This window comes from Balaenoptera ricei, chromosome 12 (genome assembly GCF_028023285.1).
Source record: "Balaenoptera ricei isolate mBalRic1 chromosome 12, mBalRic1.hap2, whole genome shotgun sequence".
NCBI classification, from domain to species: Eukaryota; Metazoa; Chordata; class Mammalia; order Artiodactyla; family Balaenopteridae; genus Balaenoptera; species Balaenoptera ricei.
Window position 1 is genome coordinate 28,916,838 of NC_082650.1, and position 24,894 is coordinate 28,941,731.

The window sequence follows — 24,894 nt, forward strand, 5'->3', positions numbered from 1 at the left end:
CGCAGTAAAGCAGCAGCAGTCATGCATATTGACCACAAGAGGGCGATGTTAAGTCATTTTCATGGTTTGCACGGTGCCTTTTGGTCTGTGCTCAGGTGTGACGACAGTATCTCACTTCATCAGGAGCACAGAATAACCTTGTCTCATGTCAGAGATTTAGGAATTGTCAGTGTTCAGTAGGAGAACACCATGGCCCAGCTGTGAGTGCCAGGCCAGCTTTTAGCTTTCAGAAGATCCCTTTTCTCTCTCTCACATTGAAACCACTTAAATATGTATTAGTAAATTAATGGTGAAATAAATGAAAAAAATGTGGCAGCACTATTTACAATAGCCAAGACATGGAAACAACCTAAATGTCCATTGACAGATGAATGGATAAAGAAGATGTGGTACATATACACAATGGAATATTACTTAGCCACAAAAAGAATGAAATAATGCCATTTGCAGCAACAGGGATGGACCTAGAGATTATCATACTGAGTGAAGTAAGTCAGACAAAGACAAGTATCATATGATATCGCTTATATGTGGAATCTAAAAAAATGATACAAGTGAACTTATTTACAAAACAGAAACAGACTCACAAAGAAAACAAACTTATGGTAACCAAAGGGGAAGGGGAGAGGGATAAATTGGGAATTTGGATTAACAGATACACACTACTATTTATAAAATAGATAAGCAACAAAGTCCTACTGTGTAGCACAGGGAACTCTATATCTTGTAATAACCTATAAGGGAAGAGAATCTGAAAAAGAGTGTGTATATATATATATGTATCATTTTGCTGTACACCTGAAACTAACACAACATTGTAAATCAACTATACTTCAATTTAAAAAAAAAACAAAACTTTTCCCGTCTTCTTTGTCTCTCACATTCCCTGATTAACTGTGACACGGAGCATCCTTTCACACACTCATTAGCCCACTGTGTTCCCTTTGCTATGAGTTGCTTTTTCATATCCTTTGCTTATCTTTCTATGGGGTTGTTCATTTCTCTTACCAATTTGTAGAACTTCTTATATACATCATGGACATGAGTCCTGGGTGTGTTACATACATTGTATATAGTTTGGGCTGATACCGTCATCTTCATGGCACATCTGGGCAGATGTGGGCTGCGGTGGCAGCCCTAGTTTTAGGATGGACAGTTCAGCAACAAGGCAGCCAAGGCAGAGAGAAACTGGTGGGTGATGGAAAGAGAAAGTCTGCCTTCAGCCACCTCGGAGGGTGAGGGCAGTGATGCACTGAGGAAAAAGCACATGATTTGGAGACAAAAGGACCCTTACCAACTATGCAATTTTGGACAAATTCACCTCTCCAAAAGAGGACAAAAGAGGGGAAGTAATGACCTTTACTTTCTATAGGATTGTTGTGTGGAATAAATGAGTAAATTCATGTGAAGACCTGCCTCAGGGCCTGGCACTTAATCAATGTTCGAGCAGTGAATAGTTTATAGTGTGAATCCAATAAAATGATACACACAGATGCCTTTTGACCATTTTAAAGGGCCATGAACACATAAGCTGATGTTTCTTTAACATATTATTATCCATTTCTCACAACGTACTGGACAACTGTGAAATATTTGGGAACTCTCTTCATTCGGAGTTTGGAGACTGAAAAACTCTCGGAGAATGTCAGGTCACCTCCCACTTGCACTGATTGGCAGATGGGGTCACTGGGGCTGGAAATGAGGAGGAGACTAAGTCAGGAGTCGGAAGAGTGGGGGGATAGCCTCCCTGAGCAACGCCAAGGGGAAGGGCAGGCATGTCCTCTCCTATGGCTGGAACAAGGGCCCTTTTGATGCTGGAAAATTTCATAGATGGGAAATTTTTACCTTGTAGCTCATACCTAGATTCCTATGATCCCTCTACAGGGGAAGTGTACTGCCGAGTGCCAAACAGTGGAAAAGAAGAGGTGAGTATATTCACTCAGAGAAGACTGAAATCTACTTTGCCTGTTGGTGATTTATGGTAACTTAATTTTCTGGGAGCAAAGGGGATTGAGAAATGGTGTAGGATTGTTAAACATTAGCAGAAGAAAGATTTTTAGTTCTAGGAAGGTTTATTTTGTAATTGGGTATATATGATACACGGCACCAATCTCAGGTTACCATATGCAGAAACAAATAATCCAGGTAGCCTAACACAAAGCCACAACTCACAGACATTCCTTGATGGGTGCCTAGTAAAAAGCATTATTTGTAAGAATGATCAGTATTACTAAGTGATCCTTTTTCTCAACCAAGTGTTGCCTAAATTTGCCATTATATTCATGGATTTCCAAAAAAGGCATTACTTCACAAAAATTAACAAAATTTTAAAACCCAGGGATTTATTTTATATTATCCTGTAATAATTCTTCATGTCTTCAAAATATCTAGTAAAGTAAAACCAATCATTTGAATGATGAAATGCAGAATCAAATTCCTGCATATTTTTGAAGTTAAATTTAACACTACTTTTTCTTACTCAAAGTACTTAATGGCGCTCACATTAAAACTTTTTTTCAGTGATGTAGAATTAATATTATTGAGGAGTTTTGTAAAATATTTGAGATATATTTGATTAGTTATTGCACTGAGGGTATAAATATATTTGGGGTGATAAATGTGGCTGATGAATGTATACTCATCTAAATGGATTTATGCTCAAATTAAATGGATTTTAATTTATTTTTTTAAGGCACAAAGAACTAGATTATTTAAAAGATAATTGTAGCCTTCATATGTAAATGAGTATTATATGCAAGGTTTTTTTAAAAAAAGAACTAAGCTATTCTTTCTCTACTGTTAATAATATTCTAAATCTGTCTTGCATTAAAAAAAAAACCTTTAGACTTTTGGATTAAAGTTTGCAAATATTGGCTCATTTGTTGGTTAAACTGTAACCTGCAATTTTGTTTGCTTCAAATGACCTGGGATAGATGTGGGAAATCCAGCTTTTCCAGCCCTCCTTGTCTCAGAGTCCTTTCCAAAGTAAAGTTAAAATGGACAAGTATGCCAAATTCAGGTGAAATATTTTCTGCAGCTAATGAATGGCTCAGCCCTTGCAGAAGAGAGAATGAGGGATGGATACACCTGCTCGCAGAGGAATAGATATTTTGGATTTCCCAGCAATCCAGCTTGCAAACATTCCATCTGATACCATAAATCCCAGGTTTTTCTGGCTTGAAAAATATGGTTACCATGCAAGCCACATGCCCAATTTCCCCAAAAGTCACTCACAGAAAGTGCTGCCAGTCTGTCAACAGGACTCCCATTCATTCAGCGTTTGCTTTGTGCTGTGCATTCACTAAGCCATTGAACACAAATTGTCCCAAATCTGAGTCATAACCTATAAATAAGACTCTTATCATCATCCTTATTTTACAGATCACAGCATGCTTAGATTAGTGGTCACACACACACTCGCAGTAGCATTTGCACTGTAGCATTGGGGTCCGACTGCCTGGCTTCAGAGATCAGCTGCACCGCTTAATACCTATGTTCTTGACCTACAGCTGAACCTCCCTGTGCCTCAGTCTCCTCATCTATAAAATGGGGATAATAATAATACCTACTTCAGAGTGTTGTTCTGAAGATTAAACAGACTGATATATGTAGAGCCCTTTGCATCTGGCATATAGTAAATGCTTTATAAGTATTATCTTTTGCTAATATTATTGTATGTAGTACATTATATGTGTTCTACATTAAATGGATGTAGGACATGTGACATAGGACAACTTAGAAAATATGACTGGACTTGAGTTTTCTGCTTTTCTAAAAGATCAGAGTTTTGCATCGACAACTGTAGGAAGATTAGATTTGACGTTGACTGCTGTAGGTAGGAACCCTCCTCTTGTTGACTGGCAGCAGGGCGTCAACCATCAACTTTCCAGACATTTGTAATTAAAATGAGAATCCTTTTATACCTATTTTAGCTCAGCTGAAAGTGACTTTGTTCACATAAAGAAAACGAGAAGGCATGTAGATCCAATTTGGGGTGATAGGGCAGTTGAATTGTCAGATCAGGTAATACAAGAAAGATGCCGGAAGCTTGTGGAAAAAGATTCTGAGACTGAGCCTGGGTCCAGTGGTGGAAGAAAGCTGTGAGTGATTATAAGTGTCATGCATGTGAGAGAGGAGAAGGGAGAGACACAGCCTCTGGATTTGCCATCTCTGGAAAAGACATTGCTTAGACGTTTGCCTAAGAGAGGAGAAAGACAGCAGAAGCCCTGATAATTCATTCTGCCTCCATGAACTGGCTTTGCTGATACCTTCCTATACATTGTTTCCTTTTGGATTTAGCTCTAAAACCAGGTCCCCAAGCTATCTGTTCAACCCCAGATGCCCTCTTCTCCAACAGAGGACCTTTCCATTGGGCGGAGCCAGGCAGGGGACTGGACTGTGGTTATGCCATAGCAGGCCAGCCGTGGTCTTGGGAGCCACAGAGATCTGGGTTTGCATCCTGATTCTGCCACTTATTAGCTGTGTGACCTCTGGCAAATTACTTGAGCTCTCTGTGTTTCAGTTTCCTTATCTGTAAAACAGGCTTAGCAATACTCATGTTACAGAATTTTAAAAGGGATTTAATGAAATAATTTGTGTAAAGCATTTAGCACATTCCGTTATATATAAAAATTAGTCAATAAATAAATAATATGATCAGTCATTCCAAGTGAAAATGACAGTCCGGGATGTGATTTCAAAGAAACTTTTAGACTTTATCAAGTATGTCAAAAAGAGTTTAGAGATTCCATACATTAAGAGTTTAGAGATTCCATACATCTTAATTAAGTTTCCTTTCTCATATGATATTCAGAAATGTTCTATATTTTGAAATTATTGAAAACGTATACCTGCTACTCAAATAGATTCTCTTATCGCCACATTCTGGATACCTTGGTCAAAATGGAGCATTTTTCTTTTTTGGGGGTGCCCCGGCTTTGCTGGTCATATAAATACCACTTTGTGGGCGACTCAGTACTGGGAGTGTCGAATACTTGAAATTAGGCAGAAAAAACGTTAGGCATGTACGGACCTGTGGATTCTGGATTCATCCAACCCTCGGCAGCAACAGTCTAAGGCGACCCTCTTCCATTTGCTCCTCCGAGATCGAAGCCGCGGTGGAGGCCGCCAGAGCAGCTTTTCCGGGCTGGTCTTCCCGGAGCCCCCAGGAGCGCTCGCAGGTGCTGCAGCGGCTGGCGGATTTGCTGGAACAGTCCCTGGAGGAGCTGGCCCAGTCTGAATCCAGGGACCAAGGTGAGAGGCACCTGTGCCGGCCTCTTCCCTCTTTCCCATGCTCGCTCTCTCTAGCGGAGCCGGGGAAGTGCACGCACTATCTTCCTGGTGGTTCACATGCTCATTCCAGGTTGTCAGTTGATCTCCTGCCTCTTAACCGTGTGGATGGAACTCAGGACACTTTCTTCATGTTACCCCCACCCAGCCCCTTGGACCCATCACCTAGCCCACCCACGTGCTTCTCACGGCAGTGGTAGAGGATGGAAAGCCAAAGCAGCCAAGGCCTCCGAAGGCCGAGGCTTGCAACTGGCCCGCTTCTGCTTCATTCTGATGGCCAAAGCAAGTCAAGGCCCAACGCAAGTTCAAGAGGCAGGGAAATAAATACACTGTATATTTGGTGGAGGGAACTGCAAAGATGTATGGCAAAGGGCATGGATATGGGGAGAGAGGAAGAATGAGGGCTGAGGGTGCAACCCTCCACTAGTTCTAAGTAGAGAGTTTCAAAGCAAATTTGTTTTTTTGTTTCTTTTCTTTTCACTACGTGATTCATTTATTATTTTTTAAATTTTAATTATTTATTTATTTATTTATTTTTGGCTGCGTTGTGTCTTCATTGCTGTGCGCGGGCTTTCTCTAGTTGCGGCGAGCAGGGGCTACTCTTCGTTGCGGTGCGCGGGCTTCTCTTTGTTGCAGAGCACGGGCTCTAGGCTCACGGGCTTCAGTGGTTGTGGCATGATATTTATTTTTCAATTGAAGTATAGTTGATTTACAATATGTTAGTTTCAAGTGTACAGCACAGTGATTCAGATATATATATATAGATATATACATACACATATACATATACATGTGACAGCTCTTCAAATTATCTTATATATGTATGTATGTATGTATATATACATATATATGTTCTTTTTCAGATTCTTATTCCTTATAGGTTATTACAAGATATTGAATATAGTTCCTGTGCTACACAGTAGGTCCTTGTTGGTTATCTATTTTATATATAGTAGTGTGTATATGTTAATCCCAACCTCCTAATTTATCCCTCCCCCTCCTTTCCCCTTTGGTAAACATAAGTTTGTTTTTTAAAAGCAAAGATGACTTGAAGAGCAGTCACACAGTTTTTTAGAAAGATTTCCGATATGTTGGTCACTGTTCCACTCCCAACACAATTTCCCAATTTTTTAAACTGCTTCCCAGAAGTCAGGGTAATGGAGTAAATGTCTGTAAATCTTTGTAATGATAAAGATCTTAGAAAAGGCCAAGATCTTTTTAGTTTATATGCGGGCTGTAAAGCAGCCTAAAGTTAAGAAGCAGCCTGACTCCAAACCCTTAAGAAGAAAATGCTTCCTGACACTGCAGAGTCTCCCTGTATCACTAAAGATAACTAAGGAACAATCCATGTAAGCATATATCTGGGATGTGCATGCGGCACATGATGGGTGAGCAAGGGCCACACAGCATCCTGTGCCAGGTTTCCATCAGTGGTTCTGCCATGTGTCCATCTTAGTGACTCCACTGTGTGTTGAGGGGACAGTTAATGTCATCACGTGCTTTTTTGGTGATGTGCAAATACAGCTGTCTTAACACCCATTATTCCAACCCCTCTGTAGCATGTCCAAAGCTTGGTGATTTTGAATTGAAAGAGCTGGTGTGGGTGAAGTGATAGCATCTGGTGAATTCCTGATGATAGCTATGAATTGTTCAGTCCACAAAACAAGATTATTTGACTCAACTCTAACCCCCTCTGCTTCATCTTATAACCTCACATCTAATTGTTTCATAGTTTTATCAAACTATGATCAACGCTCTCTGTAACCAAGGAATGCGCATCCCAGACTGGAAGAAACAGAGGCTACTTCAGTGTGAGCTAGGATACGTGTGTGGTATTGCCTCCTCCCAGTCCGAGGTGAAGAACACTGACGGTGCCTTGTTGACTTCTTATAGGGAAAACCCTAACCCTGGCGAGAACCATGGACATTCCCCGGTCTGTACAGAACTTCCGGTTCTTCGCTTCCTCCATCCTGCACCACACGTCCGAGTGCACACAGATGGACCACCTGGGCTGTCTCCACTACACGGTGCGGACCCCCGTGGGCATCGGTAGGTGCTGCAGTGAAAACCTGGACCACAGCTGCACGTAGAGTTGGTCAGTCAGCCCTGTAGAATTGATCTAAAGGAATAGACTTTAAAAAAAGGAAAGTAGAAATTTCTTCTACTTTATCTGAAATTTAATTGCCCTTAAAAATCCAATTCTAGTTTATTTCCTTTGTGTCAAATTCCTTAGTTATTCCTGGAACATTGTTCTGGAGGAATCACAGAAAAAAAGAATGATACTGATTATAAATTCACAATCCAGGACTTTTTGTCACTTGTAATTAAAAAAAAAAAAAATTATTTCCAGAGAGCGTTGTGGTTAAGATCATAGATTTTAGGTTATGTGTGGAGTAAATGATTTAACTTTTGTGTGCTTCAGTATCCTGAGATGGAAACTGGGAGGATGGTTTAATTTTATCTTTATATATCTTTATGTGAATTATGTAAATTAGTAAGTGTAGAGCACTTAGAACAGTGCCAGGTACATGGTAAATAAGCCTTGACTGGATTATCTACTTCCCTCTTTCATTTCTCTGCTTCTTGCCCTTTAGAGGACATATAAATATCTGCAATAACTAAAAATGTCCACTAGATGTCACTGTTTCCTCTGAGAAAAAAACAACCACCGTCCATATTTTACTAGTTATATTTTATGATAGAATAAAAGAAGGTAAGTTAAAGGGGAAGAAAATGGAACATTTTACCTGAGCCCTTCAGAAATGGTATTTTCAAGGCATTATAAAAGCTCAAACCTCCTCCTAAGAAGTATGCTAGTACATTATGCTGCAAAAATATTATCCCCTAAAGAGCAGATTTTTCAGTGGGAAATTTAATAATGTAAACTATGTTCACTTTCATAGCTCAGGATTGAGGGCAGAGTATAAAATAAGGTGAATCCATTTACTTATTCATAATGTAGGTTTTATTTTTACACGTTTTATGGTCAGAAGCCTAGGTGGTTTCAGAATGTTACATGGAGACCCACTGTAGATGTTGGTTCTGTTACTTACCCAGCAAACCTATCTGGTCAGGGTACAGATGAGAACCTAGAAAGATTTTTTTTTTTTGTTAAAAAATACTCTGGGTTAGCTAAAATGGATTTCACAGTCCCAGAACCTATTGCTCTTATTTTACAAAAAATTCTGAACAGCTTGAGATTTTCTGTCTCAATCCACAAGAGATTAGAAACAGAGATGGAGAAATTTAGAAGAAATAGTAGCTGGCCTGTTTGATAATGAGGAGGGAGAAGTTTAAACAGTGCAGAGATCAGTCTACAAATCTCAAAACTGATCACATTCTGAGAATGTTTAGGGAAAGGTGGCAGTCTTTTAGCCCCAGAACTTATATTGCTGTTGTTCATAAATATAATTGTAAGTCATCAAGAAAAGAGTAAACTGTACTACTGATTATAGTTTAAAAAGGTACAGCTGCTTGTAATACAGTTTAGAATTAGTTCCCTGAAGTTGGCTACAAAAGTTTGGGATTTTGGAAGAGTAAGCTGAAGTTTGGTGTAGCATGAAGGAGTTTTCATTCCTAAAGCCTGTCTGGCCCATCTGCTTTGAGGGGCATGTCATTGCTGGCAATGCTTCTGTTATCCTCTGTTAGCTGGTCTGATCAGTCCCTGGAATCTGCCCCTCTACTTGCTGACCTGGAAGATGGCTCCAGCGATCGCTGCTGGCAACACTGTGATAGCCAAGCCCAGCGAGCTGACTTCTGTGACCGCGTGGATGATGTGCAAACTTCTGGAGAAAGCAGGTAACCGGGAGATAGGGTTTAAGGGGGGGGCACGCGGTTGGCTTTGGAGATGTATGTTTTGTAGGCTTCAGCCACCATAGGGTCACTGACATTTTTTTTTTTTAAATTTATTTTTGGTATATGAACATCTAGTTGCCTATATATTCTTTTTTTTTTTTTTTCCAAATTTATTTATTTATTTATTTATGGCTGTGTTAGGTCTTCGTTTCTGTGTGAGGGCTTTCTCTAGTTGCAGCAAGCGGGGGCCACTCTTCATCACGGTGCGCGGGCCTCTCATTATCGCGGCCTCTCTTGTTGCGGAGCACAGGCTCCAGACGCGCAGGCTCAGTAATTGTGGCTCACGGGCCCAGTTGCTCCGCGGCATGTGGGATCTTCCCAGACCAGGGCTCGAACCCGTGTCCCCTGCACTGGCAGGCAGACTCTCAACCACTGCACCACCAGGGAAGCCCAATCACTGACATTTGAAAAGTTATTTTGGATAGAAATCTGCTCAGCACCGAAACAGATCCCAGGGACATCTCTGATTTTTTGTTTCCCTGATTCTCTTCTGAGAAATCCCCTTCGTCCACGGGGTTCGTGCCCACTGCTTCCTTTATTCATCCCGCAGGACAGCTCCTTCCTGCAGGGGCTCCACGGGCAGTCCCCTGAGCACAGGATAGCAGTACAGCAAACGGCTTAAAGAGCTTGATCAACTCAGACACCAGCCTGCCCCAGACAGTGTCTCCAATAGTCAGTTTAAATCCTACGTTTGAACCACAAGTGGATTTTGATGAAAAGAAGAATATTGCTAGGTACCTCTCTGGTTTGCACAGCTATAGAATGCCTAAGAGAAACAGCCCATGTTCAAGAGAATTGAATAGACACCCCTCAGTTTTCCCTGCATTTGGAACCACTGCTGAGATGCCGATTCACTATGGTTCCTTGTCCTCCTTCTGCTGATGGTTTGAAACGTGGAGGGTGTGTTCCCGGTTTCGCCTGGAGTGTTCAGCCGACACCGCACCAGGGTTGGAAGGTCGCAGGCAGGAGGCTCTAGCTTATAACCCACAGGAAGCCCCTCACTGTTAGGCCCTCAGCTCATGTCTCTGCCCAGCCTGGGTGGGAATGATGGGCAGGTGGCGGGGAACAGGCTCTGTCAGCCTCTGCTGTGCTCGCTTCCTTCAAGCCCACAGAGGAGGTGTTGCTGGGCTCACTTAGATCCATAGAAGGGGTGGTTGGTAAGAGCCCGTCTCTCTCCTGGATGCCTTTTCTCTCAAAGCAAAAACATACACATTGGCTTCCAGGAAAGTTGAGCCAGTTCCTACCCCAGGGTTTAGATGACAGGTTAGATTGTGCCCGTTTAGGGAAGAGCATTGGGCCTCATGACCCTAGTTTAGCTGCCCATTTCCCTTGTATCCTATGGAGGAATGAGGCCACCCAGCCTAGGCCTTTGGGATGATGTCGATGGCTGCCCTAGGCCTCTGGAAGGTGCATGATATGGACATCCCTACCTCCCTCCCGTCCCAGAACGTGCCATCCCTCCCTTACAAAAGAGACCGCATTCTATCCCTTTCTTTGCAAAATTGAATCTCTAGTATCTGCAAAGGTCCAAGGTGTTTTTCTTCCCTGCCTCTTGACTGCCGGTTCCCTGGTGTGAGATAGAAGTGGGGCCTCCGCTCTGCTTTCATCCTGTGTTGGATACACAGGGAGCTGGGGAGGGTGCCACAGAGCCGTGTTCCAGAGACCACTCACTCCTAAAATCAGCTACATCTTTTTTATTTTAATTAATTAATTATTTATTTTTGGCTGTGTTGGGTCTTCGTTTCTGTGCGAGGGCTTTCTCCAGTTGCGGCGAGCGGGGGCCACTCTTCATCGCGGTGCGCGGGCCTCTCACTATCGCGGCCTCTCTTGTTACGGAGCACAGGCTCCTGACGCGCAGGCTTAGTAGTTGTGGCTCACGGGCCTAGTTGCTCCGCGGCATGTGGGATCTTCCCAGACCAGGGCTCGAACCCGTGTCCCCTGCATTAGCAGGCAGATTCTCAACCACTGCGCCACCAGGGAAGCCCCTCAGCTACATCTTGATCTATGGTGATTTCTCTTTTCTAATCACCCTCTTCTTTCATATAGCCCAGAACCTGGTCTGCATGAGAGTTTTATGTTTCCATTTATTTACCCAGCATTGCTCTTATTCTTGTGAATGAATAAACCTATTGTACCAAAACAGTCCTTCCCTCCCTCCCATCCCCGCTCCCTCCCTGGGCTGGCTTTGCCAAACTTTCCTCCTCCAACAAACACTGAGAGTATGATGGTCCAGTTGCCCCTGACATGAGCCCTCAGTTTCTCCACTGGGATTGGGAGGGAGTGTGAATTACATCACTTAATTCTGCTTTAGAGCACTCTAAGAGAAGCTTGCAATAGTGTAAGAAAAGAAAGCTAAAACGACCTGCTAAGGCATTCTGGGTATTTCGACAGCTAGCTCCTCTAGTCCGGGGCATTCAAACAGACTTGGTAAATGAACTTCCTTCGAAATAAAATCATCGAATATTTATATAGGTACACCATGAATACCTCTTTGGGAGCCCTAAAATATTTGGTTTTTTCCCTTGGGGGCACCAAACGTTTGCTCTCATTCCTGAAGTGTCCACTGACGGCAGATTTCTGGCCCTTCCTATTAATTTTGGTTCTGCTCTATTTAAGCTTAAAATTTTCCTCGTCGTGACCCAGGCACATCCTGGCACTGGAGGGGCTTCCTTCCCTTTGCTGTCTCTTAGCCACCTACTCTGAGTTTTACTGAATTGTTATTTGCCAATTAAACTGCCTTCTTTCTCTTATAACCAGAATCTTTTAAGGGTAGAAGGCAGATTTATCTAGAAAAATTTCATTAGTGTCTGGATCAAATGGCAAAATGGTTCTGAGAAATACTGGCCAGTAGATAGGTCTTAACTTATTAACATCGGAGCTCAAGGAAACGTAATCAATCAATGTATTAATACGACGTACCTCACAGAGCTGTTGGGAGATCTAAAGGGTGTAGCCCACTTACAGCAATGACCAACCCACAGCAAGTACCCAATAAATGTGAGCGTTTACTGGTACTCTTTAAATGTTTTATTTTTATTTTTTATTCTCATAAAAATTATTTTAATAGCATACATATGTAGCATTATATCTTCTTTTTCATTAACTTATTTATTCATTTATTTATTAATAGATCTTTATGGGAGTATAATTGCTTCACAACACTGCATTAGCTTCTGTTGTACACCAAATTCAATCAGCCGTATGCATACGTGTGTCCCCATATGCCCTCCCTCTTGAGCCTCCCTCCCACCCTCCCTATCCCACCCCTCTAGGTCATCGCAAAGCACTGAGATGATCTCTCTGTGCTATGCTGCCGCTTCCCACTAGCTATCTATTTTACATTTGGTAGTGTATGTATGTCGATGCTACCCTCACTTTGCCCCAGCTTTCCCCTCCCACCCCGTGTCCTCAAGTCCATTCTCTATGTCTACATCTTTATTCCTGCCCTGCAACTAGGTTCATCAGTACCTTTTTCTTTTTTTTTTTTTAGATTCCATATATATGCGTTAACATATGGTATTTGTTTTTCTCTTTCTGACTTACTTCACTCTGTATGACAGACTCTAGGTCCATCCACCTCACTACAAATAACTCAGTTTCATTTCTGTTTATGGCTGAGTAATATTCCATTGTATATATGTGCCACATCTTCTTTATCCATTCATCTGTTGATAGACACTTAGGTTGCTTCCATGTCCTGGCTATTGTAAATAGAGCTGCAATGAACAATGTGGTACATGACTCTTTTAGAATTATGGTTTTCTCAGGGTATATGCCCAGTAGTAGGATTGCTGGGTCACATGGTAGTTCTATTTTTAGGTTTTTAAGGAACCTCCATACTGTTCTCCATAGTGGCTGTATCAATTTACATTCCCACCAACAGTGCAGGAGGGTTCCCTTTTCACCACACCCTTTCCAGCATTTATTGTTTCCAGATTTTTTGATAATGGCTATCATTAATTTATTTTAAATGTGATGCGTTAAAAAACTTTTTTTAAATGGGTATTCATTCTATATGGCAAAGTAGGCCATGGCACAGTGGATACAATGAAAGGCAAAACACAGACCCCCATGTCTGCCCTTGGCTGGAGAACCTTCTAGTGGTCGATATGTAATGAACAGGAAAATCCATAAAACACATAAATGAATACATGCAGATATGGAGCAGTAGAGTTTTGTGATAGAAAAGATTGGGGCACCTACTTGGGGGTGTTCTTGGTCAGTCAGTCTTAGAGGGTGATGGTGCATCCATATCATGGGGAGCCGGACCTTCAACTCAAGACTCACCTTCCTGGGGGAGCCCTCCGTCACTCCCCTGGGCCGAGGTAGTCAGTCTCTTCTCTGGCTTCTTTAGTGCATGAATGCCCCGTCTTCTTCACATTTGCCCACTGAACTGTGAGTCGCAGATGCCAGCTTGGAGCAGGGCTCTCCTCCTTCCTGGGGCCCGACCTGCCTGAGGATGTATTTGTATCTTCAGCCCCTGAGGCCCAGTCAATACTATGGAATGAAATATATAGAATGTTCAACGCTGCATTTTTCTAGGACAAAGCCCCCGGAGAAATCCCACCCGGGGTATAGCATAGGCACAGGTGATGCTCTAGTCCTTGTTTTGCTATTGAACCAGAGACAGCCGTTAACATTCCCTCCCAACCCCATTCACGCCGTTGAACTTTGAAGGAGAATCTCCATGTAACCTGAAGTCCTCAACATACTGAGAGAATCACTGAAACCGATACTGCTTCCCATCCAGGTGTTCCACCAGGTGTGGTAAATATTGTGTTTGGAGTGGGGCCCAGGGTAGGCGAGGCCCTGGTGTCCCACCCGGAGGTGCCCCTCATCTCCTTCACTGGGAGCCAGCCCACGGCCCAGCGGATCACACAGCTGAGTGCTCCCCACTGCAAGAAGCTCTCGCTGGAGCTGGGGGGCAAGAATCCTGCCATCGTCTTTGAAGATGCCAACCTGGAAGAGTGTGTCCCCACAACAGTCAGGTCCAGCTTTGCCAACCAGGTATGTCCTCTGGGTTTTTTCTTCCCCTTTGTTTATTTGTTGTTTTTAACTCAGTAGCCCTGTCAAGCTGGATCCGTTGCATCACAGTGCAAAACTGGGGTGAGTAAGTCAATCCAGGACTATTTCAGTGCAAGGAGAATGGTTACATTGTGTTACTCCATTGACTATCTGTTCAATCACAGTGTCACTCAGAAGCCTTGTGGCGTCTCCTGTGCAGCAAACTCCTCTTCTTGAGTTACACGGCTTTTATCGGGTGATGACTTCTTTTTTGCTTCTCCAAGCTTCCCCATTCCTTTATTTATAGTTTTCCCAGTCTTTTCCTGCTGTCCAGGTGTCCTAGCTCCTGGAAACCTTATTATCCCTCCCCAAAGCATCCCAAATGCATTCGCACACTTAGAAATAAATACCTGAACCAGTCTCAAGCAAGTTTCTTAACTTAACGTCATGGAGGAGCCTTGGGCAACTTTGTTTCTCCTGATTGTTGAATGGGTTGTTGTGAAGATGAAATATCAATGTGATGAAAATATTTATTTATGCATATATGTACAATCATACATACACAATACTGACAAGTCCAGAATGTGGTTTGTAAACTATTAGATGTTATGTTCAAATGATGATAAGGATGATTTTTCACTCAGAAATCTGTTAGCGCCTCTCCCTGGAACACTCAGTACCTCTACTTGGATGTCCAGTAGCATCTGAAACTTAACCTGTGCAGAGCAGAACTCTTGATTCCCCTCCCTCTCCTTTCCCTGCGGTACCTCTGCTCTCCCCGCCTTGCGTTTGCCTCTCCAGGGAAGAGACTACCATCCACTCTGAGACTCAGGCCCCAAATCTGGGACTCATCCTTGTTCTTACTTTCTCTTTTCCTTATACCTCACTAATCCACCAACAGGTCCTGTTAGTTCTATCTTTAAAATCTATCCGGAATCCTATCACTTCTCCAGAGCATCTATGCCAGTTTCCTTACACTTTTGGGGTCCCATGCCCCTTTAAGAATTTGTTAACCTCAGTGGACTCCTATCACTTTTCTCATCTCCATTGATCCTGCCTGGTCCAAGCTACCTCCACTTATCTGAATGTCTGAAAAGCTCTCTTAACATTCCCCTGTTCCCACTCTCATTCTCTCCAATTCTATTCTCCACACAACTGCCAGAATGATCATTTTAAAATGTAAGTCCGATCCCATCGTCTTGCTGCTTAAAGCCTTCCATGGTCCTTTCATGATACTGCAGATAAAATGCAAGCTCTCTGTGAGTCTATGAGCCTTTAAGACCCTGTGTGATGTTGCCTCGCTCCTCACCTCCTGCCTTCGTCTTCTACATCCCTCTGACCCCTGTCCCTGCCTCCATCCCCACCCTCAGCCCCACTCACCTTCCTGCCTTTCCTCACACACTCCAAGCTCATTCCTGTGGCAGGTCCTTTACATTTACTGCTGAGAATTCTCTTCCTTCAGATCTTCATCCATCCAGCTCCTTCACGTCAATCAAGGGTCAGTTCAAATATACCCTGTTCACCAGTGCCTTCCAGGACTCCCTTTAATAAAAGGGAGTAAAAGCTGCACCCCCCCCCCCATTATTTTCTATTCTCATTCTCTGCTTAGTTTTCTTGTATTGTTTTGGTCACAACCTGAAGTTATATTGTTCATTGAGCTGTACTTGTGCTATTGCCTGTCTTCCCCATAAGACAGTGCATTCCACATGGTGAAACTTCATCTTGTTTACCACTGTCTCCCATTGTACAGACCAGTGCCTGATACGTGACAGGTGTTCAGAAGTGCAGGGTGATCTATCCATGAAGGAGTGGGCCCTCCTGTTTTGTCATTGTCCTCATGTGTCATTCTTGGCAGGGTGAAATTTGCCTCTGCACCAGCAGGATCTTTGTCCAGAAGAGCATCTATAGTGAATTTTTAAAGAGGTTTGTAGAAGCTACCAGAATGTGGAAAGTTGGCATTCCCTCTGACCCATCAGCCGACATGGGAGCTCTGATCAGTAAAGCTCATTTGGAGAAAGTAAGTAAATCCTTGTGTATAAGTTACAGAAAGAGTTCTTATTTTGAGAGGAGCTCAGCGCGAGGCATAACACCATCTGTGCTTTGAAATACTGTTGATTACTACCCTATTTTTTAATAATTATGATCTGTGGGAAATTGTCTCTGGATACAGAGTCTGAAAATGTTAGAGATGAATACACAAATGTAGTCCAGGTTAAAGCAGCATCTACATGAAATAAATGAACTTGAGAAGTCAGTAAAGAGATGCCACCAGTAGAGTGAGGAAGGCAAATTGCAGAGAATAAAGGTCAGGCGATGGGAATGATGTGGGCTGAGAGTGGCAGGGATTTCCGCCGGTAGATGTTCCCAGTCAGTCCCCAGGCAGTAAGGTTCTGCCTCTGGCTTACAGCAAACGGGAGTCCAGAAGTACGAATCCAATCCAAATGATGCGGCCCTTCGTTGGTGGGGTGACTTGTTGGGGGGACCTCCGTGGGAGAAGCCATTGATGTTCTCTGGATGGCTTATGGAATTTGGGTCTTCAAGGTCATTTTAATTCATTACCTGATGGGACTCCCAAAATAAGTCATAGAATTTCAGAGCTAAAAAGACCTCATTTTCAGCTGTAGTAACTCAGGCCAACCAAGGGTAATGGTAATACACCCCTATCAGTTAACCAGTGAGGGACAGAACCTTTACTTAAGTTTGAAGAACTCTCTGACCCTGCACAGATTTGGTAGACTTACTACGCTTTAACTTTTACCTTCGCTGTAGTGTGGAGCACAGATGCCCGTAGGTGGGAAGGTGTAGTCTCAGTCTTGCTGGTCTCTTCTTATTTGTTTTCTCAGTAAAATGGGAAGCAGGGTGAGGAGGGGAGATGGTGTTGAAGGTTTCAAGAAGGAGGAAAAGGTGTGAGATAGTCTTGCAGGAGATCAGGAGAGAGAATGGGCTTCGAAGTGACCGTGTTGTCGCCGGGGCAGCTCCAAGGGCTCACCTGGAGCTGTGATCATTTATGATCACATTAAATAAATATGTGGTCATTTATTTAAAGTGAGACCGGCCAGCATGACTGTGTTTTCCTCCAGTCAAATTCACCTACAAGACTGCAGGCACATGGGCAGCCATCCCCAGAGTGCCTGTGGTGGACCCACAGTTGTGGATGTTCCCACCCTCGTGGAGTGAGGCATCACCAGGTGCAAGAGGCTCCCTTGTCCTCCCTTATCTGGCTGTTCTAGACACATGTGTGCTACCTGCCCACACATGCAAATAAGTGGTGAAAAATAACCTCCTGCATGTTCCCGAATGCTTTCTGTGGCACAGAATTAACTTCCCAGAAGCATCTTCCAGTAGACTCAGGCCATGGTGTCATCTAAGGTCCCCTTTGCAATTCACCATTCACCTGAGACTCAAAGTTCTCTTTATCAACTCAGCAGAGAAACTGTTCTTCCATCGTGGGCACTGTTATAATAACTATTTAAGTTCCCCAATGAGGGGAGGTGTATCAGTGAAACAAATCAAAGTATTTGACTTTCCTGTAGCAGTTGAAAGATTTGTAGCCCCCTGTCTTTTGTGTGTGAGAGAAACTGTCTCACACACACTGTCTTTTGTGTGTGAGAGAAACTGGTGCCATTCATTGACTCCTATTGGTGGTTAGGGCTTTTCTCTGTTGTACTCTGAGTATTTGTCCCTTTTTCCCCACATAGTGAACTTGGGTCAAATACAGGCTCACCAGGTTTCAATGTATTGTAACGCCTGTGGGCTTTAATACAATATTTGTGATGCTCAGCGTATCCCTGCTGGCCCAAAGGGGCCCTCTCTTTAGCCTGCCCCCCCAATGCCCTCCTGAGCTCCAGCGCAGGCCCTCCCCGAAGCATTTCTGCTCTCTGACAGCAAGCAGCCTCAGGCCATGTGAGTTGTTCTGCCCCACACGGGCAACAGGACCTCTGTCTACTGAGCCCTGGTTCCTTTCAGTGGAGAATGGTAATCAAGGTCCTATGGGTGCCCCTTAGATGATGCCCCATGATAACGAGACAGCCAAGAGGATGTGACTTAAAGCCCGGTTGTGCTGAGCTCATACGCTGCCCTTTTAAGAAGTCCATCTCGGAAAGATGGTAGTTCATCACAGAAAGCGCCATGGTTCTATTGCTTCTAAGGGGGAAGATTTTGCACGGTGTTAAAAATAGTTTTTCATTGTTACAAACTTAAAAATAGTGTTTATCATAAGCCATTTATTTTTATTTTTTAAGGAAGAACAATAAAGATGGTATTTCCATTATCCCACCACACATAGAGCTTCGGGTAGCTGTGGGGTTTCCCTTGGGTTGTGGTCCTATAGGTAGATCCCTCCTCTCAGCTCTGCTCACGGTCCCCGCCCCCTCCCCAGTATAGAGTCTCAGAACCATCCTGCTGTGGCTCAGAGGGTCCCTGGACACCTGCCATCCTTACTACTCCGCCCAGAACACATGTGTCTTGATGCAAGGAGTCACAGCTTTACCCTCTGGGTCTCTCACCAGGTGGGCCCCTGATGGGGGGCTTTCAGCTCAGGTCTTGTGAGGAAGCCCTAGGTGTCTCTGCCCTTTGAGAGGGAGCCAATGGAAGCAGCTTGGGAAGTGTATGTGTGTCTTTTTCAGGCTGTGACTCTTTTCAGTTCAGTGTGCCAAACCGTGATCTGGGATCAAGGCGGCAGCAGGCACACTCCACTGGCAGTGGTCTTTCCTCGCCTTTCGCCAGGAAGCTTTGGGGTCTGCGAGCCAAGGAAGGGCCGGCTGCCATCTTTGCATTCCACCCCTCCTCTTCTGCAGTAGGTCTCTGTCTGTCTTCTCCAAATCACATTAAGGGACTTCCCTGGCGGTCCAGTGGTTAAGACTCCGTGCTTCCACCGCAGGGGGCACGGGTTTGATCCCTGGTCACCTGGTTGGGAACTAAGATCCTGCATGCCGTGCACAGCCAAAAATAAATGAATGAATGAATAAATAAATAAATCAAATTAGCCACGGGATCTTTGTTTCCATCCTGTGGGATTGCAGTGACAGAAGAATCCAGCTAGAGGCTGTGACAGTTGTTTTGTAATGGCCAAGGGCTCCTAAGTGCAAGTGTGACTTCGTAGGTTCCCAGGACGGCAGCAGGGACCCACAGGAAATGGCAGGTGATTCTATCCTCAGGGAATGCAGAAAAATCTCCCTTGCCTATTTCACAGGGTTGCTTTTTGTTTTCATTTTTGTTTTTCTTTTGACTCTCCAGAATCCTTCCCTGCTTGACTGTCTGGAGAATCTGGCTCTAGGCCAGCCTTCCAAAGATGCAAATAACCAGAGGGAGAGAATCCTTGAGTGTTGACAGTGAGGCGGGGGGAAGCACAGAGGAAGTTCACGGGTATATCCCCCAATAAGGCCAGGCTTCAGGTCTAACTAAGGTCCACTCTTGCGGTTTCCCGTCCTCCTCTGTCAGTTAACCTCGCACCCCGACATACACAGTGGGGAACATCCCTGAAGTCTCTTAGCTCGTGAGTGTCAGATCGTGCATTATATCATCATCATCATCACCATCACCAGCAACATCAACACAAACGACAGCAGCTGACTTTCAAAAGACTTACTATGTGTCAGGTATCACACTAAGTATTTTACATATATTATTTTATTTAGTCCTCTCAAGAACCCTATGAATAGGTGGCACAGTCAATCCCATTTTTCCAGTGAGGAAATTGAGGCATAGAGCTTTTTTTTTTTTTAATTTATTTTTGGCTGCATTGGGTCTTCGTTACTGCGTGTGGGCTTTTCTCTAGTTGTGGCTAGTGGGAGCTACTCTTCGTTGCGGTGTGCGGGCTTCTCATTGCGGTGGCTTCTCTTTGTTGCGGAGCATGGGCTCTAGGCGTGCGGGCTTCAGTAGTTGTGGCACATGGGCTCGGTAGCTGTGGCTCGCGGGCTCTAGAGCGCAGGCTCAGTAGTTGTGGCGTGCGGGCTTAGTTGCTCTGCGGCATGTGGGATCTTCCCAGGCCAGGACTCGAAGCCGTGTCCCCTGCACTGGCAGATGGATTCTTAACCACTGCGCCACCAGGGAAGTCCAGGCGTAGAGTAATTGAAATCCCTCAGCTGGTAAGTGGAGGAACTGGGATTTGAGCACTGCTGTGCTCCCGAGCCCACTCTTCTAACCTCTATGCTTTGATTTTATGGCCAAAACTATTCAATATTAAGTGCTAACTACTCTCTGCTCTCTCCTCTCAAGAAAAGGTTTTATAAGAATATTTCATTGCATTTTATAGCACATTAACAGTTACAAAGTGGTTTTCCTGGGCTGCAAGTGTAGATATCATTGTGTCATCCAGTGATACTTTCTCTAGAAAAGAAATTCAGTTTAGTGTGTAATTTATATGTTAAATAATTTGATAAGTTCACAATTTGAAAACTGACACTTCTGGTATTTTATTATCCCAAGAGCTTCAAAGAGAGAATCATGTAATTTTGTTTAGACATAATCATCTAAAACCAGAGCGCTCCTTGCACGGTTTGAATCACTGATAAAAGTTCTGGCTCTGCATCCAGCAGGGGCCTCTGGAGACTCACGTGCACTCGCCTTGTTCACACAGGATGCTGCCTCTGGCATCTTTTAATTAATGTGACCGGGTTGCTTCAAAAGAGCAAGAGAGTTGGGGAAGGAAAAGTCCAGATCTATTGTGGACTCTACCCACAAACTCAACGAGAGCTTTTCTGGGAAAAGCTTTGAGATCATTGTTCATGTTGGGGAGGAGGAATAGTGGAGAATATAAAGCTCTACCAAATGCTCTATTTTTCAAATGTCTTTGACTTCATGGCTTATTAAGTGTTCTATAAACTGAAGCAAAATTAATAATGAGACAACATTATCTTTTTATTTTTACATGGCAAACATATAGCTCTACAATGAATATAGTTCCACCATGGAGTACTAATCTGATACTGGGGCAGGATGCTCAGATAGATAAATGATAATCCGTAGGATTCCAAAATATCATTCCAAACTTTACCCTGCCTTTGATGTACTATTTGACTGTTGTTTTAGACTTTTAATTTTGGGGATTACTTTTCTACTTCTCCTATGCTTATAACGCCCCTCAAGGGTAGAAGAGTGTATCATTGTGACTTCAACAACATTTTCAAATATAAATAGATATACCATTATTATAATGAGTCATTTCTATAACCAATATTAAAAACCATCTGTCATTATCTCCGAGTCACTGGGTCAACTTATTACATAATTTATTTCCCATTATTGTGAGCTTTACTCTATTACCTAGATATATTTTCACAATATAATCAGTGCTGAGATGAGACATTAGAAATTATTTGTTCTGGAAGCTCAGCTATTGAAGGGCACCCTGGCCTTTAATTAAGTCTTATACACCATTCAACTTCCCATTTTCTGCAATGGACATAGTCTCCCCAAAAGTGAGAAAATATTAGTCTGTGTGTTTAACTACTGAATATACCTGAGTGTGAGTTCTAGCTTTACTGTTTATTATCCGTTTGAACCCTCTACCCTTTCTGAGGCTCAACTATATAATCAGCAAATAGGGGATAATAATACGCAGTTAATAGTTTTGAGAGAATTATGTGAGAATGTGAGAAAAGCATTTATCTGCATGCCTAGCACTTAGATATTAAATAAAAAACTCTCCTCCTCTTACCTATGAGGGCTGAATGCCCAGATAATAGTTAGAGCACTTCTGCACTCAGGCTTACTTAGCAGCTGAGTGAAAATATAATCAGCGTTAGATTTTGGGGGGGAATGACCTTATACATCTCGATGCTTCAAAAATATTGAATTTTCTCTGCTTTGTGTGAAGACAAACGATAAGTTGTTTTTTACCTCTCCAGGTCAGAAGTTACATCAAGAAAGCTCGCATGGAAGGGGCCCAAATTCTGTGTGGTGAGGGAGTGGATAAGTTAAACCTCCCCCCCAGGAATCAAGCAGGGTACTTCATGCTTCCCACGGTGATAACAGACATTAAGGACGAGTCCTGCTGCATGAAGGAAGAGATATTTGGTCCAGTGACGTGTGTCGTCCCCTTTGATAGTGAAGAGGAAGTGATTCAAAGAGCCAACAGCGTTAAATATGGACTGGCCGCCACGGTGTGGTCAGGCAACGTGGGGCGTGTCCACCGGGTGGCCAAGAAGTTACAGTCAGGCTTGGTCTGGACCAACTGCTGGCTCATCAGAGAGCTGAACCTGCCTTTCGGGGGGATGAAGAGTTCTGGGGTGGGTAGAGAAGGAGCCAAGGACTCTTATGAATTCTTCACTGAAATCAAAACCATCACCATTAAACACTGACCTTGGCCAATGGAGAAGCTGTTACGATTGATGCCTGGCTGCGGAGAATCAGTCGTCCAGTGTGGTGAACGGAATTCCTGGCATAAATTTCAGCCATATCTTGACTCAGCAGAAGGTTATCTCTATAGCTTATCCTCTGTACTTAGTATTTTTACCCTCTGGTGAAGAGATGCTGTCTCTTTTCAATGAAGAGTTGAAGAATAGGAAGGCACAAAAAGGAAGCCAGACAACGATCAGGCTCCTCTTAACTTGTGTCTTCACAGTATGTTTTCATCATTTTGATAAAATTCTTGGAAATTCACAGATAACCAGATTTATTTTTTTCAATTGCAAGTATATGGTAAAAAAAAAAAAAAAAATCTACAAAGCCAAGAGAAACAAATCACCATAATTTCTACCTTTGGGGAGATTGTAGGGATTGTCTCCCCATCCATCAGACACGGGCATGGCTCACTGGTAATTGACTGTACCTCATTATGCAAGGGGGCCGTGAATGTTGATGATGTACTTTACATGGGGTTTGTCAGAGCAGGCATATAAGGTAGGTCTCACTAAATATATCTGTATAAGGACAAAGAAGAATAAAATAACTACTACTTTTGGAGGAAACTTAGAACAAGGAGAGTTTGATCCATTCCTACTATGGAGTCTAATCAATTCCAATTCTTAGTGTATGTATCTCAGGAGACTTAAAATTTACTAATCCTAAAGGAAGCAATAAATGTTAAGCAATTTTAGTAAGCAGTATGGCATGCACCTTGTTTATGAATTGTCTTTTATTCATCCTTAGCCTCATCCTCTTAGGAGCATGGACTTTTTACTAAGTAATAGTGGTATATCTAGCACTTTTTTCCTGAATCCCGCAATAATCAGAGGAGAAATCTGAGGTTTACAGAGATTAAGTAGCATGTTCAAGGTCACACAAATGGTGTGGGGCAGAGGAAGGATTTGAACCCGGGGCTCTCAGACTCCATACCCTAAGATCTCTGGCCATTTCGCGCTTACCTTGGGTTGTGCTTCAGAAGCAGCGAAGTCCTTATGGTTCATGGAACACATTGTGTTGGGTGTCCCCTCTGTGTCTCGCTCCTGCTTTGCCTCTCCTCCCCCCCACCCCTTTTCTCCTACCTCACTCCACTCAGCCATGCAACTCAATCCGTGAAGCCAGGAATTCCTCCAGTACAGCCCTTTCCATGCTGACTGAAATGATCTGTTTGTATGTCTCATTTCCTGATGGGACAGGAGTTGCTGAAGGTCAAGGCAGGTGTTATTCCCCTCTGAAGTCTCGGTTCACAGCCCAGTGCCTGGCACATAGAAGGTGCTCAGAATGAGTTACGGGATGGAACGAGGTCTTCCTGGGGCACTGGGGTATTTGTTGTGTGGTGATTGGGGGGTTGGGTCAGGGGGTGCAGAATAATCTTTATACTTTTGTGTAGAACTTGGCATATGTTGGCTTGTTTACAAATGCTGAAAAATATAAGTCCCTTTGAGGTCAAGTGATGGTGTCGGATCATACCTGGTTCTTAGCTTCTACCTCCTCTCCCCTCTCCGTTCCTTGCTTTCCCTCTTCCCCAGCTGAGGTTCCTTGACCTTGATCAGATAAGTCTAGGACCAGTTCTGAGTGTCAGCAGGAAGAAATTCAGTAGCTCCAGTGTCTAAGAATTTGCATCTTCACTCTTGTAGTTGGTCTGATCCTAGCTCATCCTTATTTCTAAGACCTAAGCCCTATTTTGATTCCAAATTCTGGCAACTGAACCTCTTAGCTCCCAGTGCCTGAACACCCATCTCCCACCACACTGGTTTTCTGGCCAGGAGACTATTCTCTCTAGGATTTGGAGTCAGCCCTGCTCTTGTCACTTCTTGCCTGGGCTCTGGATCCCGCCTTGTGGAGGGGCCTGCTTCCTACTGACACATTCTGGATGCCATTTCCTTGTATCTGTGTCTCTTTGGGTCTCTAGAAGCTCCTCTGGGCTCACATGTCAGTCTCATGGATGCAGATTTGACCAAATGCTGTACTCCCTCAACTCACCATTGCCTTAGTTCTCAGTTGTTCAAACCATCGGCTACAATGTCTTAGAGCCCCAGTTAGATTTTTCCTCATCTGTTCTATTCCAACCAAGTGGGTGAGTTTAGTCCTAAGACCTTACCCGTCCCTGGCCATCTCATACTGTCTCAGGCCCCACCTCAGCTAAGAGTGCCATTTGGGTCTGTGCCTACCCCACTACAGAGTCCCACCAGAGCGGTACCTCTGTGGCCATGGGACTGTGCTCAGAACTGAAATAAAGAATCAGGAGAGATGGTCACAAGGGTTTCAACTATATTTGTAACATTTTATTTCTAAGCTGGATGATGGACACTTGGGTGTTTACTATACTATTTCCTAAGTAGGAAATACTTATATACCAAAAGGGAGAGTGGCTGATGTGAAAGACAAGCTGGGGCATGCCCA

The 24,894-nt window shown here is 43.5% G+C and overlaps 1 protein-coding gene across 1 annotated transcript; it reads left to right on the forward strand.

The window, feature by feature from the left end:
• Positions 1-1,740: 1,740 nt before the first annotated feature.
• On the forward strand, positions 1,741-23,185 carry ALDH8A1 (aldehyde dehydrogenase 8 family member A1). The gene is made up of 7 exons (XM_059941931.1): positions 1,741-1,925; positions 5,106-5,253; positions 7,183-7,338; positions 8,938-9,087; positions 13,895-14,151; positions 16,004-16,165; positions 21,996-23,185. The coding sequence occupies exons 1-7, from the start codon at positions 1,776-1,778 to the stop codon at positions 22,446-22,448; spliced, it is 1,476 nt and encodes a 491-aa protein (XP_059797914.1). The 5' UTR covers positions 1,741-1,775; the 3' UTR covers positions 22,449-23,185.
• Positions 23,186-24,894: the final 1,709 nt, after the last annotated feature.